General features: G+C 38.8%; 1 protein-coding gene across 1 annotated transcript in view; it reads left to right on the top strand.

The window, feature by feature from the left end:
- The first annotated feature begins 388 nt into the window (after positions 1-388).
- Positions 389-16,474, top strand: part of LOC110149748 (fatty acid desaturase 2-like protein FADS2B) — a 56,440-nt gene continuing 40,354 nt past the window's right edge. The window contains exon 1 of the mRNA XM_020912331.2: positions 389-963. Coding sequence (XP_020767990.2) covers positions 643-963 — 321 coding nt within the window. The 5' untranslated portion in view covers positions 389-642. The remainder of the gene's footprint in view (positions 964-16,474) is intronic.

Genomic DNA, 16,474 nt, shown 5'->3' with positions numbered 1-16,474 from the left:
GTTAAATAAGCCAGGTGACAATATACAGCCTTGACATACTCCTTTTCCTATTTGGAACCAGTCTGTTGTTCCATGTCCAGTTATAACTGTTGCTTCCTGACCTGCATACGGTTTCTCAATTAGTTTTAAAAAAAAAAAAGAACAGTAATTGGAGAAAACCAAAATAAAAGGAAAATTTCCAATCTTAACAACAACAAGAGAACAAAAGAACATTTCCCAATTCCAGGAGGAGTTCATATCCACCTAGAGAAGGAGCCCAGCCCCTCCTCCCAGGGGTCAGGCCACACCATCCTCTGGTTTGTGATTGGCTCCAGCTCTTGACTAAGGGACTTTTAATGATGAATAAGAACGCTGCGAAATGATCAGCCAGCAGAGAGAGAGAAGAGAGAAAGGTAGACTAATCTTCTTGGGTGTGGGGAAAGGTAGTACGGTCTTCATCAGGACAAAAAAAGACTCAGGACAGAGAAGTGAAACGCTGGGAAGGAGCTCACTCAGCTTTGCCAAGAGTCAAGTTGGCTAAAAAGTTTTCTGTGTAGGCTTCTTCATGGAATAAAAGGAGAGGGAAAGGTCATTCTGTAGTTCAATCAGGTGAGAATTAGAAATTCCAGGTGTCAAGCCAGAGATTCTAAAAGTACCAGGACGATGACGTTTGAAGAAAAGCCTGAGGGCAATGAGAGCCTTGTAGATGAGAGCCAGCAGTACCTAGGTGCGAGGCATCAGGCTAACAGGAAACCAGGAGCAAGTGGGAATGCCAGGCTCTCTGCAAAGCAGGAGGCAAACGACAAGTGCGACTTGCCCAGAAAAAGCCTCAACACGTACACCTGGCAGGAGATCCAGAGACACAGTCAGGAGACTGACCAGTGGCTGGTGATCAATCGCAAGGTCTACGATGTTACTGGCTGGGCGGACAGGCATCCTGGTGGGCGCCAGGTCCTCAACCACTACGCTGGGGAAGACGCCACGGTAAGGAACTTGAAGTCTGCCCTCTCTCTCTGTTCCAGCGGCTGGGTGGCTGGGACCTTAGCCATCTTTCCAAAAGCATTTCAAGTATGTGTTCAAGCTCCATGATCACTTATCTCCTCCCAAACCAATTTTTCAGGATTCCTATCTAGCAAAACTTGAAAGCTAATTGAGCCTGAAGGTCTAGCTATTATTTACACTAGGTTTGGGGTTGGCTCAGATGCTGACAGTAGGTACTATGTGTATTTCAGGTTTTGGTTTTTGTTCTTGGCATTATGTTTTTTTGTTTTGTTTTGTTTTGAAATGGAGCCATTGTCTTATAAGAAGAAAGCTACAAATAGGTGAGTAAAATCTGGAAAAAAAGGTTTTCACTCAAGTAGAAATTTCTCAGACTCCTACAACTAGAGTGCCTGAAACAGAAAGCATTTCATCAGGTGAGCATCAAAATGTTGAAGGATGTTGAAAGCGTACAGTGACACAGGCTTTTCAACTTTGTAGAGTTCTTTTTGGTCGTGTAGTTCATTCAGTGTGATACACGTAATACAACCACTTTTATGGAAGAAGTAACTGAAATCAGAGTGGTTAAGTGACTGACCAAAGTTCACCCAGCCTGCAGATCTCAGATTCAAAACACTTATCTTTCTTAACTTTCAGTCTTAATCACTTTCCTTCACTGTTTTTCCTCATAACTCGCATCCAACAAAATAGCTGAAAAAATAGACTTTCAAGGGATACCTAAAATACAACGTGTCGTGTGTGTTAAGTCGCTTCAGCTGCATCAAACTCTTTGCGACCCTATGGCCCACATCCAGCCAGGCGCCTCTGTCCTCGGTATTCTCCAGGTGTGAATACTGGAGAGGGTTGCCGTGCTCTTTTCCAGGGGATCTTCCTGAACCAGGGATCAGGAAACTGTATCTCTTACCTCTCCAGCAATGGCAGGAGCACTCTTTACCATTAGCACCATTTGTGAAGCCCAAAGACACCATCAGTTCAGTTCACTCACTCAGTCGTGTCTGACTCTTTGAGACCCCATGAATCAGAGCATGCCAGGCCTCCCTGTCCATTACCAACTCCCGGAGTTTACTCAAACTCATGTCCATTGAGTCAGTGATGCCAACCAGCCATCTCATCTTCTGTCGTCCCCTTATCCCCCGCCCTCAATCCCTTCCAGAATCAGGATATTTTCCGATGAGTCATCTCTTCACAAGAGGTGGGCAAAGTATTTGAGTTTCAGCTTCAGCATCAGTACTTCCAATGAACATCCAGGACTGAGAGACATATTCAAATGCATGACCTCACTTAAACCTCATCATAAGGAAAGTGAACGGTATTCCCATATTAAAGATGGAAAAACTGATACTAAAACATTAAAATAATGATTCTCAGAGCACACAAATAACAGTGACAAATTTTTAAATCAGGTAGGTTTTTTACCATAAAGCCCTTTATAGCTGATCTTAAAAATACAATTTCCATTTAATATTGAAGAGGGAAGTTTCTCAATTCTTAAATGCATTTGGGAATCCATTCTAAAATATTCTATAAGAAAGTTGATTTTAGCCCAATTAGAAACTTTTTCTCCACATTATACACATGAAGAAATGGAGAATAAAAGGTGTTAAATAAACTAATTCAAGATCTATAGAGTAGAAATTTAAACAGATTTTTTTTTTTTATGTTTTCCTTGTTGTTTTCACATTAGTATATAATTTTTCCAACTGGCTTCAAAGCATAGGGTTAAAAATATTGATTCATGAAGCTCTGCTCTGTGAGTGTCACCTGACTGATAAAAACAGAATACACAAGCATATGGCAAGTTTGCAAAAAAAGAAATATTTTGGTTTTTTGACAATAGCAACATCTTCTTTCCACAATTCTCATTTCCCTCCAATTTCGCAACTTCTCTGTCTAATCAGGGTCTTCTACCATCTCCTCATCTTGATTCTCCAGTCAGAGGAATGCCTTTCTTGAGCAGACCCTTCCATATTCCACCACTCTGGTCTGATCTGATATTTTTAAAACAAAACTCCATCTTTTCCTGGGAAAGTGCGCATGAGCTTGTGGCCCATGATGGGAGTCTCACATGTGTCAGGGAGACCCTAGGAAGCCAGAGAGCTGAGGATAGAAGAAGCCAAGTGACAGGCATTTGTGAAAGAATCAGGGGAAAGATTAACAAAAATAAAGGGAAAAAATGCCTGTTGATGTATGACAGAAAACCACAAAATTCTGTAAAGCAATTATACTTCACTTAAAACAACTTAAAAAAATAATGTGGCAGAAAAAGAGGAAAAAATACCACAGATCTCATCTCCACAACACAAAGAATGTATGGACGATGCTTTTCTAACACAAGTCACAGAATCAGCTCAGAGGATGTGTTAGAAAATATATGTCTTCAACCACCTTGGATATAACTGGTAGACGTAGCTTGCAGGAAGCAGCTCAGCTGATGAATTTGTCATTTGCTGGTGAGTTTTTATCTCCCAGAAGTTAGAGAAAGACCATGATTCTGCATTCAATTCTAGTGAACAGGGAAGAATTGATTAATAAAATAGAAATGATCAGAACCTTATGGGAAAATACCCATGACACCTTAGGATTTGTGTCTTGAGGATGAACACCCTGAGCATGGTCAGTCATGTGTTGGGGTCCTTTAATGGACCAGAACCTGGTGGCATGGAGTCGACGATAAGAAATAAAAGAGAGAAGGAGGCTGATATCCCTTGGTTTACACAAAGGACCAATATTGTCCTTGACACAGGGCTTGCATCACTCACCAAGGTACCAGGCACCCTCTTGGGTGGGTCTTACAAGCCTGGGCAGAAAAGTGAGCACGACGGGTCTCCACGCTCCAGAAAGTCAGCCAGAAAAAGATAGAGAGAGAGAGAGAAAGAGAGAGAGAGACAAAAAAAAACCCGGGACCTAAGCTTGATGAAGCAAAGGTGCTTCAATGATTTTCCTATGAGTATATATAGGCTGTGGTACAAGAAACTTCTTTCGGGAATGATAGAGATCAGAAAACCAAACGTACAGCAACCGTTACCAAGGGAACAAGGAGTAATGTTAGTCACAAGGTCAGGAGGCAATCCATATCTCAAGAAAGGGGAAGGGGACTAAACAGTTTTTTCCTAAAGAGAATGTTTACTAAAGGAGACCCAAGCCTGCCTCACACAATGACCTCAGTTCCTGGGAGCAGCGTGCTGTTCCGCTTGAAGAGGGACGAAGGACTCATGAGAGACAGCACGTAGGAATCCTCCCATCAAACATTCCCCGACAATTACCCCTTATTTATTTATAATATTTGTAAGAAGAGTTCTGACCATCAGAGTTTATTCAGTTTTGACAATCTTTGCATGAAGGCAATAGTAGACAACAAATATAATTGTTAAGACAATCACCAAAATTATAGTTCTAAACCCAATGCTATGAGTAAGGCTTTGAAACCATCCATGTGGGTCTAGCCCAGACAATTGATCAGCCAATTGTTTAGCTAAAGTTCTCATACTAGTGGAAGAGGGCAGATTATTAGAAAAGGTTTCACATATTTCTTTTTTGTAATAACTGTACATTCAGAAAGGTATTATCATATATGTTTTAAAAATGAAACTTGATTTGTTTCCAGTTGTAACCACTATTATAGAATGAACAGGAGTAACATGAAATTGAGTAGAATTTCAATCATATTTTAGCATCATCTGTTTTTGTACATCTGTTCATTGATCTCCAACCCATTTGATGGTTGTTCTCAGTTCCTGTATTTCTTTTTGAATATCCTCATCTATTTGAGCCTGAGTGGCCCACATAATATGAGCATCTTTAGTCCAATTTTGGATAAAATTATGTGTTTGAATTGAGGTTTGTAAAGTAATGCTAGTGATGGCAGCAATGGTGCAAATAGTTATTAATCCTATAATGCCAAAAATCAGCCATCCAATGAATCGTTTAGATCACTAGAGCAATTTAGTAAATAACTGGGAAGCAAGTCTAGCCTTGGGACCTTCTTCCCAGGGCCATTGGAGATTTATTGGTAACCATAGATTATGTCGAGATTGAAGAATCAAAAGGGAGTCATTTTTTAAGGAAATAGAGGAGTTAAGAGAAGTATATAATTTACAATTTATGCAAGCTACAGAACATAAAGTCTTATTGAATTGTAAATTTCCTATAGCTACAACAAAAGGAAGTGGAACATAGGCTTGTATAAAATATGATTGATTATAGTGAAAGAAATAATTGCTATAGCTATGATTGGTCCCTGTGAAATGTCTGGTCCAAGTCCCAAGTTCTTCGGTGTTTGCAGCAAGTTTTCAGATGTCCCATTGTTTAGGCCCAATCTGTTTACCAAGGATGATTCGAGGACGAGGTGGGGGCCATTCCATCGTCAAGCTAGCCAAGAAGTCCTTTGTCATGATAATGTTTCATTGTAGTATTAGTAACCTTCCATGTTACTTGAGTAATATAATCATACATAGTATTGTTAATATCATCTGAGCAGTTGAATAACTACATACTATGGGGTCCCCAATTGACAATTGTATGATTAGCTGTAAACATTAATTTTCCTGGTTTGGCCTGACATTTGTCCCAATGAACAGAAATATATTTAAAGTTCTTATTGGTAAACGCTTTGCATAATGTTCTTTGTTTTTTCTTTAATTCTTTTCCTAAAGTTTTAGTAGTATAAACATGATTCATGGACAAAGAAAGGGCAGTAAGTAATCCAAGAAGCATCAGAAAGTCCTCTTTTGGAAGCAGGGGAAGGCCTAAGTTTGTCAGCTAACGTTTATGCATAATTCTATTATGTCCATACACAAAGGAAGGATTTCATAACCTAGAAAGATATTAATTAGTTTTTCTTTTTCTTCAGGATGAGAGGGCCCCTCCAAGTTCCAAGGAGGGGGCATATGTGTTGACTCATTAGTGGATATGATTGGTCCTATATCTGTCCATTTTACAACCTACAATAAAAAAGAGGGTTTAGGTATATAAGCCCAGTAAGTGTGATCAATCAAGTCAGCCTGAGCGGGGGAAGCAAAAGCAAGCAAAGTAAGCATAGCGAAGAAAAATATTTTCAGGATTCCGAGGCATTCTCTGTTGAGAAATCAGATTTTCAGTTTAATTAGTAAGGGTTTTTATCTGTCCCCAAGTAGGGAGATCATAAGGTCGAAGTGCGGTGTTTTTTGGAAATTTTTAATGTTGCCATGGCTTGTATTGGAATTTTTTCTTCCTGGGTTTTTTTGCTGTTTCATCTCTAATCTGAATGCTGGGGGCCCCCTTAGGTTGAATCTTCTGAAGAGGAAGTCATGTGAGCTCGTTGGATCCATCTGGAGAAATAGAAGCATATCCTTTCCCTGTAAGATTAGTTTCTTAGATTTCCATTGATTAGTTAGCCCATCTTGATATCAAATGGGCAAAGGAAAGGAGGTGTCCTTTAATGTTTCAAAACTTCTTTTTTGTTGTTGTTGTTGTTGTTGTTTACTTTTGTCAAAACATCTCTTTGTGGTAAGTTTAAAAAGTTTAAAACAAATAAGGCGATATTAACAATAGCTATAAAAAGAAAGGAATGCGATAATGATGAAAACATTCTTAGGAAATATTTCAGTCCAAAAAGAAAAAAAATCATTCAGAAATCTGTTTGGGACTGGTATTAGGCTGTGGTTTGTGTTATTTGGGGCAAAGTATTAGGAGTAACCATTCAAATATTTTTTTCCTAAGTGAAATTATTGAAAAGGTGATGCGGAACAACTTGACAAATGAAATGTTAATCACATCCAAATATATTTGACCTTGTCCTTGAAAAAGAAATGCAGCTTAGCAACTGTTGAATCTCACTGTTCAGTGTGTTTAAGAGGATGCCTACACTTTCAAGACAGACCTGAAAAGAAGGCGAACATTCCACATTTTTTATATTCTTAGGAACAAATAATCCATCCGGGAAATGGTGTCTTTTATTTTTTTATGCCATTCTCGCTCTGCTTTAAGAGTCCTACAGATTGGAAACAGAAATAAAGTCACACCAATAAGAGTTATAGGATTAAAGACTACATTACACCAGAATCTAGTAAAGATTGCTCTGGACAAGGAAGACAAAAGTGTTCCTGTGTATTTCCTCTTATTTACTTTTTTATTTGCAGTTACAGTGTGTAATGTGTTTGTCCAATCATGTCTTGTGTTTGTGGACTATAAGGAATGTCTGCAATCTGTTTAATAGAGAATGAATGTAAAAATTGTTTGAACTGCTTAGAAATATAGGGAGAGTCATTGTCTGTTTTTATAGAATTAAGTGTTCTCATTATCGTGAAGTAAGTTGATAGGTGGGTTATAACATGTTGTGTAGTCTTACCTTAGAGAGGTGTTGCCCCTAGAAAAGAAGAATTTGTATTGATCGAGACATGTAAGAAGGAAGAGGAAGAAAGTTCAGGACAATGAGTTACATCTATTTGCCATAAAATTTTCCTTCATTTGTCATAAGCCCTTCTAAAATTCCAGCACTAAACATCCCTAAAAGTTAAAAGGCCAAAACAAAATATGATAGCACAATAAACAAATGCAATGTTTATTTCAAATAAACACATCATACTTTGTGGTTTTCATTGTGATCCACCCAAGCATTTCAACTGCATTTTCCAATATATTTGCAGTCTGAATGTATCTGCTGACCAAAGTTAATTCTGTTAAATGTTTCTCCAGAATTTTTCTTTTGTTTCTAATTTGGCCTAATTTGGAGAAAGAACATTTGCTGTAGCTAGAACGACAATGAAAAACTAGCCTAGCAAAGCCTATGCAAATACTACTTTATTCTATAATAAATGTTTCAACAATTAAAAAAATATTTTTGTATTCATCATCTTATTTGCCATCTCTTATATCTTTCTATTAAAAGCATATATTTTACTTTTCTATAGCAACCATGAAATATCTTGTATGTTAGCATTTTATAGATCATTGAACATATTTATCAAATCATATTATATTGTATATACATCCATTCCAGTACAAATATATATTTATATTCATTAACAGCTCAAAATCTCTTCAGCTCTTCTGCAAGAAAATCCCCTTGTAAGAGTAAGCCAATGTTCAGCAATTAACACTTTAAAATCCTAATTCATTTGGAAATGACCCAGCCATTCAACAAACTTCTACTACTTAGTTCAGCACAACTCCAGCAACCTAAGTCACTCTAATCCCAAGAGACCACTCCAGATTATAGAGAATAGATCATTTTATCAAAAATACAATTCTTTTTAATAGAGCTTATCTAAAAGTTTTCATCTCATCTATAAATTTATATATATATATATAAAGAGTTACCTTTTTTTTGACAATCGTATCTTACCCCAAACCAAGGCATAACAAAAGTATTATATAATGTTGATGACTCAAGAAAAGTCTCTACTAGATTAACAAATAATTATATTGAAATCACATTCACAATTAAATAAACATTATACCAACTTTGAACACCCTTCAGTTCATGTAAAAGCTGAATCCAAATAGAGCCCATTAACTTCACACTATCTAAAAACAAAAACATACATTGAGACATAGATAATTTTAGATACATAGACATAGTTCCCCTTATGAAATTTAAAATATCTTTTTGTTTTATTTATTTATTTTGAGCTCCACCAATTTGCTCATTGCTGGAGTCCTAGATAGAGTGGGCTGTGTATGCCCAAGGACATGATAAGAGTTAACTTAAGGTTTTTTCTTAGGCCTATTTTTGTTTCCCAGGCAGAACTGGAGTTCCAAATATATATATATATATTAACAAGTTAACCTTTCCCTTTACTACACGTGCATCAAGTACCGGTTTTGCAATTTCAATAAAGATTTTATTTTCATCAGTTTTCACCAGAGTCTAAAGAATATCATAGCCATTCAGTGTCAAAAATATCCATTTCTCTTTTTGTAGCTATAGTATATTATTAATGACATATGCATGACGGAATTTTTTCACATAGGACGTAAAGCCCTGGCTACAAAATTTGACAACTGCTAAGACTATTATGGAGATGGCAATGGAACCCTATTTCAGTACTCTTGTCTGGAGAATCTCAGGGATAGGGGAGCCTGGTGGGCTGACATCTATGGGGTCGCATAGAGTAGGACACGACTGAAGTGACTTAGCAGCAGCAGTAGCAGGACTTTTAAGCATACCTTGAGGTAACATAGTCTACTGAAATCTTTTATGAGGCCCGATATGATTAGGATAAGGGAGAGAGAAAGTTAGTCTCTCCCAGTCTAAAGGGTGTAAAGGCATATTAAAAAATCAATCTTGTGAATCAGTAATAATAATGTGCCAATTTTGAGGAATAGTAATAGGTGATGGGATCTCTGGTTGCAATGTACCCATAGGTTTCAAAAAAGAATTAACTTTTTAAACTCTGTTAAGAGACACCATTTGTTATATTTCCTTTGTATAACAAAAATAAGAGAGTTCCAAAAAGAGCAAGATTCTTCAATATGTTTCCTTTTTAATTGTGTGTTTATAAGTTCTTTAGTAGCTTGTAATTTTTCTTTCATAAGGGGCCATTGCTTTGTCTAAATAGGCTCATAAATTTTCTCAGTTATTTTAATAACTGTTTTGTTTGTAAAATGAGCAGTGGCCCCTAGGAAAAATGTGGAATGTATATCTGAGTTTGCCATTGCATAAGTAAGTCCCTTCCTATTAGATTAAGGGGTGCATCTATCACATAAGGTCTTAATGTTGTAGGTTGGCCTTTTGGTCTATTATATGGGCAGATTTGAATATTAATAAATTTCTTGTACTTTGGCTTGAGAAATTCCTGCAATTTGGCAAGAGACTTTTTGTATAGGTCAGGATTTGGGCCACAAGTGTTTGGAAATAATAATAATATTAGATCCAGTGCCAAGGAGACCAGAAAATCTTTTACCATTAATTTTGATATTTATATTTGGTCAGACATATTTAAATAACAAATATGTCCATAAGGATTGTTTTTGATCTGTATTGCAAATCTGCCTGTCCATACCTTATTAGAGAAGTTAATAGAAGTGTAAGGCAAAAGAAGTAATTGAGCAATTTTGTCCCCCCATTTGAATTGCCATAGAATCTGAGCTGACATCATAATTTGAATTTCTCCTTTACAATTTGAATCAATTATTCCACGCTGAACAGTAATTCCTTTAGAAGCCAAATTAGATCAGCCCTGTAAAAGCCTGAAGGTTTGTGGGGGTAGGGGTCCAAAAACTCCAGTAGGTACTCTAGAAGGGACTGCTTAAGGGTAAAGGAAAAAATCATTTAGGGCTGGTATATTAATGGCAGCACTGCTGGACGTTGAGGGTTTGAGGGACAAGATAGAATTTGCCTCTCTTTTTTGATGTAGGGTCCTGGGAAGTCCCCTCTTTCGATTTTCGTGAAATAGGTTTTCCTTCAATATCAAATTTAAATTTACTGTCTTTGGCCCAGTGCATTCCTCTGTGGCAGAAAGCACAAATTTTGGAGGTTTTTTATTAGCCTTCTTAGGGCAGTACCCTTTTTAAACGGTTTTTATCTCCACATGTAAAGCATCCTTCATTTCTCTTTTTAAAAGGTTGTAGCATTGTTTCAACTAGTATTTGCATCTTTTAAGTTTTTGATCCTAGATTGTGACAAGCCTTTATATAATCAATAATAATCCTAGTCTGACAAATTGCAGCTATAGCTCTTTGACATTTCTGATATGCATTCTCATAAGCAAGTAATTTTTCTAGCTGTTTTTTAAGTTTCTTCTCCAATTACAGTACGGGAAATAGCAGCTTCTAGTCTAGCTTAAAAATTAATGTAACTTTTCATTAGGTTCCAACAAAGAGACTTTTGGTGTTGCAACTGTTGGCAGAGGAGAAGCATTTGGAGCAGCCAGGGCAGGGCTAGCAAGAAAATTTTGAGATATTTTGTAATGTTTTAATTGAGCCTTTTGTAAAGTTTAATCATTTAATTTACATGTTTATAATAAGTGTTTTGTCTGTTGCTGAATATTGGAAGGGCTAGAATATACCTTGAAATGGCAGAATTACAGCTTTAATAAGAGCGCATAGGGGCTAGAGATCAATTGGAATAGTTTTTCCTTGTTTGGCTGCTCATTTAACATTTTCTTTGACCCGGACCCATATTTATAAGTCAAAACTGCATTTATGAGGAAACTAAGGATTATGTTCAAATACTGTTTGAAGGCAAGCCTCTAATCATTGGCGTGAAACCAGAAGTCCCTGAAATGTAAAGAAGTGGTGAAGTAAAGTAGAAAAATAATGGGGCTGGCCAGCCTTTTAACCCAAGCCTTAGTATTTACAGACCTCAATAGGTCCATGAGTCACTCCACCCGATATACCACGTATACCAGTGTCCCTGTTCTTTGGCCACATTTGCTGGGGTCCTTTAATGGACCGGAACCTTGTGGTATGGAGTTCACGATCAGAAATAAAAGAGAGAAGGAGGCTGATATCCCTTGGTTTACACAGAGGACCAATATTGTCCTTGACAGAGGGCGTGCATCCCTCACCAAGGTACCAGGCGCCCTCTCGAGGGGGTCTTAGAAGCCCGGGCAGAAAAGTGAGCATGACCGGTCTCCACGCTCCAGAGAGTCAGCCAGAAAAAGAGAGAGAGAGAGAAAAGAGAGAGAGAGACAAAAAAGACCCAGGGACCTAAGCTCTAATGGAAGCAAAGGTGCTTTAATGATTTTCCTATGAGTATATATAGGCTGTGGTACAAGAAACTTCTTTTGGGAATGATAGAGATCAGAAAACCAAACGTACAGCAACCGTTACCAAGGGAACAAGGGGTAATGTTAGTCACAAGGTCAGGAGACAATCCATATCTTAAAGGGGAACGAGACTAAGCAGTTTTGTCCTAAAGAGAATGTTTACTAAAGGAGACCCAAGCCTGCCTCACACAATGACCTCAGTCCCTGGGAGCAGCGTGCTGTTCCGCTTGAAGAGGGACGAAGGACTCATGAGAGACAGCACGTAGGAATCCTCCCATCAAACATTCCCTGACAGTCATGTACCCTAGATTTTAGAAGGCAGATCCAGAATGTTCAGAGAAGAGTCTCCAGAGGATGATGGCTAGAGAAGAATGGAAGGGTGCCAGGAGAATTCTGACAACAATGGTATTCCATGGCCACTCAGAGTATATGGAGCCTGAGGTGTGGTATACTGGTTATATAACCCTGGGAAACTCCCTGAAATGCTCTGGAACTCAGCTTCATCATCTGCATAATGGGAACGATCTTACGCATCTAACTGGCAAATGAGACTAAAGCTTGTATAGTGTTTAGCATAATACCAGATGCACCTTTCATTAAACCCTAGCTATTGTTATTCATATCACAGCATCCATAGCCTCAGAGATGTGATTCACATTTCCTGTTTACCACCTGCTTAGAAATCCTGATTGTTGCCAACTGGGAACAGAGGAATACTTTGTGGAGAAATGGCATGTTCTCTAGGGAAGGAGAGGAGGACATTAAGTCAGAGAACCTGAGGTCAAATGCTGTCTCTCTACAGCCTAAAAAGTGTTTGCAGGCTGTGCCCTGAAAGGCAAATGTGCACCAAATATGATCTCTGTGCACAAGCCCTGGACCATAGCTGCACCTGCCCAGAGGGGGGCATCTTTCCTTATTTACATAGAAACTCTTCCCCAAGCCTCCATCCTTCTCATGAAAAGTACATAATGATGCCAAGGTAGTTTGTTCCATAGGGTCACTCATGCATTCATTCATTCATGTGGTGAATCATTCTAAAACTTTTTGTGGTGTCCACTCTAATGATTAAGAGTACAAATTTGGAGATGAAAGAGGTGTGGTTTGCATGTGGCTCCACCACTTACCAGGAATGTCTTGAGAAGCTTGCTGAAGCTCTTGGAACCTCAGCTCCTTTATCTAGAAAGTGGGATAATGATATTTCTATCTTAGTATGGTGTCAAAGTCAGCGGAGATAAAATAAAGGTTTTCTTATACCTGGCACAGATTAAACACTCAAAAATGACATTTATTATTAGTTAATTTTTCTGAGATAAGTTGTCATTTTTTCCAAGGAATTTTACTAGAGTTAGTTAGTTCAGTCACTCATTTGTGTCCAACTCTTTGTGACCCCATGGAATGCAGCACAACAGGCCTGCCTGTCCATCACCAACTCCCAGAGTTCACTTAAACTCATGTCCATTGAGTCAGTGATGCCATCCAACCATCCCATCCTCTGTCATCCTCTTCTCCTCCTGCCTACAATCTTTCTTAGCATCAGGGTCTTATCAAATGAGTCAACTCTTTGCATCAGGTGGCAAAACCATTGAAGTTTCAGTTTCAATATCAGTCTTCCCAATGAATATTCAGGACTTATTTCCTTTAGGATGGACTGGTTGGATCTCCTTGCAGTCCAAGAGACTCTAAAGAGTCTTCTCCAACACCACTGTTCAAAAGCATCAATACCTCAGCATTCAGCTTTCTTTATAGTCCAACTCTCACATCCATACATGACTCCTGGGAAAAAACCATAACCTTGAGTAGATGGACCTTGTTGGCAAAGTAACATCTCTGCTTTCTAACATGATCTCTAGGTTGGTCATAACTTTTCTCCCAAGGAGTAAGTGTCTTTTAATTTCATGGCTGCAGTCACCATCTGCAGTGATTTTGGAGCCCCCAAAAAATAAAGTCAGCCACTGTTTCCAATGTTTCCCCATCTATTTGCCATGAAGTGATAGGACCGGATGCCATGATCTTAGTTTTCTGAATGTTGAACTTTAAGCCAACTTTTTCACTCTCCTTTTTCAATTTCATCAAGATGCTCTTTAGTTCTTCTTCACTTTCTGCCATAAAGGTGGTGTCATCTTCATATCTGAGGTTATTGATATTTCTCCCAGCAATCTTGATTCCAGCTTCTGCTTCATCCAGCCCAGAGTTTTTCATGATGTATTCTGCATTTAAGTTAAATAAGCAGGGTGATAATATACAGTCTTGACGAACTCCTTTTCCTATTTCGAACCAGTCTGTTGTTCCTTGTCCAATTCTAACTGCTGCTTCCTGACCTTCATAAAGGTTTCTCAAGAGGCAGGTCTGGTGATCTAGTATTCCCAACTCTTTCAGAATTTTCCACAGTTTGTTGTGATCCACACAGTCAAAGGCTTTGGCATAGTCAATAAAGCAGAAATAGATGTTTTTCTGGAACTCCCTTACTTTTTCAATAACCCAGCAGATGTTTGCCTCCAGTCCCTATACCTTTTATAAATCCAGCTTGAACATCTGGAATTTCACAGTTCATGCAATATTGAAGCCTGACTTGGAGAATTTTGAGCATTACTTTACTAGCATGTGAGACGAGTGCATTGTGCAGTAGTTTGAGCATTCTTTGGCATTGTCTTTCTTTGGGATAGGAATGAAAACTCACCTTTTCCAGTCCTGTGGCCACTGCTGTGTTTTCCAAATTTGCTAGGAAATGAGTGCAGCACTTTCATAGCATCATCTTTTAGGATTTGAAGTAGCTCAACTGGAATTCCATCACCTCCACTAGCTTTGTTTGTAGTGATGCTTCCTAAGACCCACTTGACTTCACATTCCAGGATGTCTGGCTCTAAGTGAGTGGCAACACCACCATGATTATCTGGGTTGTGAAGATCTTTTTTGTATAGTATGTCTATGTATCCTTGCCATGTTTTATTCTTATTTTTTGCTTCTGTTAGGTTCATACCATTTCTGTCCTTTATTGAGAACATCTTTGCCTGAAATATTCCCTTGGTATCTCTAACTTTCTCATCTTTCCCAGTCTATTGTTTTCCTCTATTTCTTTGCACTGATCACCAAGGAAGGCTTTCTTATCTCTCCTTGCTATTCTTTGGAACTCTGCATTCATTTGGTATATCTCTCCTTTTCTCCTTTGCTTTTCACTTCCCTTCTTTTCACAGCTATTTCTAAGGCCTTCTCAGAGAGCCAGTTTGCTTTTTAGCATTTCTTTTTCTTGGGGATGGTCTCGATTCCTGTCTCATGTACAATGTCACAAACCTCCATCCATAGTTCATTAGGCACTCTGTCTGTCAAATCTAGTCCCTTAAATCTATTTCTCACTTCCACTGTATAATTGTAAGGGATTATATTTAGGTCATGCCAGAAAGATCTAGTGGTTTTCCCCACTTTCCTCAATTTAAGTCTGAATTTGGTAATAAGGAGTTCATGATCTGAGCCACAGTCAGATCCCGGTCTTGCTTTTGCTGACTCTGTAGAGGTTCTCAAACTTTGGCTGCAAAGAATATAATATATCTGATTTCGATGTTGATGATCTGGTGATGTCCATCTGTAGAGTCCTCTCTTGTGTTGTTGGAAGAGGGTAAGTCTATTATACTAGGCACAGGAACATGAATTCCTGTTATTGCATGTATTGTTTACCTGATATTTTTCAAATTGTATGATTTGAAATTAATGCACAATGCTAATATATAAAATCAAGGCTTAGATCTTCTCACCTGGAAAAGCTTACCTATGAAAAGCCAGAAACAACCTATAAGTCCAACAAGAGGAATTAATTATATGGATTACAACATGTCCATATGAAGCATGCTGCATCCTAAGTTGTGCTGAGTTGCTTCAGTCATGTCTGACTCTGGGCAACCCTATGGACGATAGACCACTAGGCTCCTCTGTCCTTGGAGATTCTCCAGGCAACAATACTGGAGTCAATTGTCCTGCCCTCCTCCTGGGGAATCTTCCCTACCCAGGGATGGAACCTGCATCTCTTATGTCTCCTGCACTGGCAGGTGGGTTCTTTTCTGCTAGTGCCACCTGGAAAGTCCCAAGTTTTATATAAGTAAGTCGACAATATTTCTGGGCTCCACAAAAGATGTAAACACAATCTTGTGAGGTGTGGACAAGAGCAGCATGTTCAGAACAAAGAAGTCAGGGTTATCACCCAATGTGCATGGTCAGCCACCTCCTTGTGTCTGAACATCACACCCTGAGAGGGACACTGAGGAACTCAAACTCTTCATCAGAGTAAAAATCCAATATGACAGGAAAAATATGACAAAAGCCTAGAGGAAATATAGCAAAATGTGTTTCAACTGCTTGGAAGACTGCAAGGTGGAAGAGGATAGAGCTGTGTGAAAGTCCAAAAGAGTCGGCCATGTGGAATCAACAGAGGCAAGGCTGGGGCAGGGGAAGAGAGGATGTATACAGCGGTGGGATACAGATCAGGTTCACATCGTAAGGAAGCACCAGCAGAATAGGTGTCCCGGCTTGGCCACATCCTTTGCTTAGCACAGTCCTGGTCAACATGATGGCTTGAGGATGAGAAGAGGAGAAGGAGGAAGAGAGGATGAAGGGTGTGGGAGGTAAAGAAAGAGACAAGAGAAGGAGGAGGGGGAGAAAGGGTCTTGAGTTCTGAGCGAAGGACCCTGGATTTTACCATCACTGTAGGTCTTCCTCCCCTCCCACTGCAGTAATGACACTTCTCTAGCCCAGCATCCCTCCTTACACCCAGTCCTACAAGGAAACCAGCCAGGATTTTGAGCTGCTTGTAAAAGGAAAGT

Source organism: Odocoileus virginianus, chromosome 10 (genome assembly GCF_023699985.2).
Source record: "Odocoileus virginianus isolate 20LAN1187 ecotype Illinois chromosome 10, Ovbor_1.2, whole genome shotgun sequence".
Classification (NCBI taxonomy): Eukaryota; Metazoa; Chordata; class Mammalia; order Artiodactyla; family Cervidae; genus Odocoileus; species Odocoileus virginianus.
This window is presented reverse-complemented; position numbering and strand designations above follow the sequence as displayed.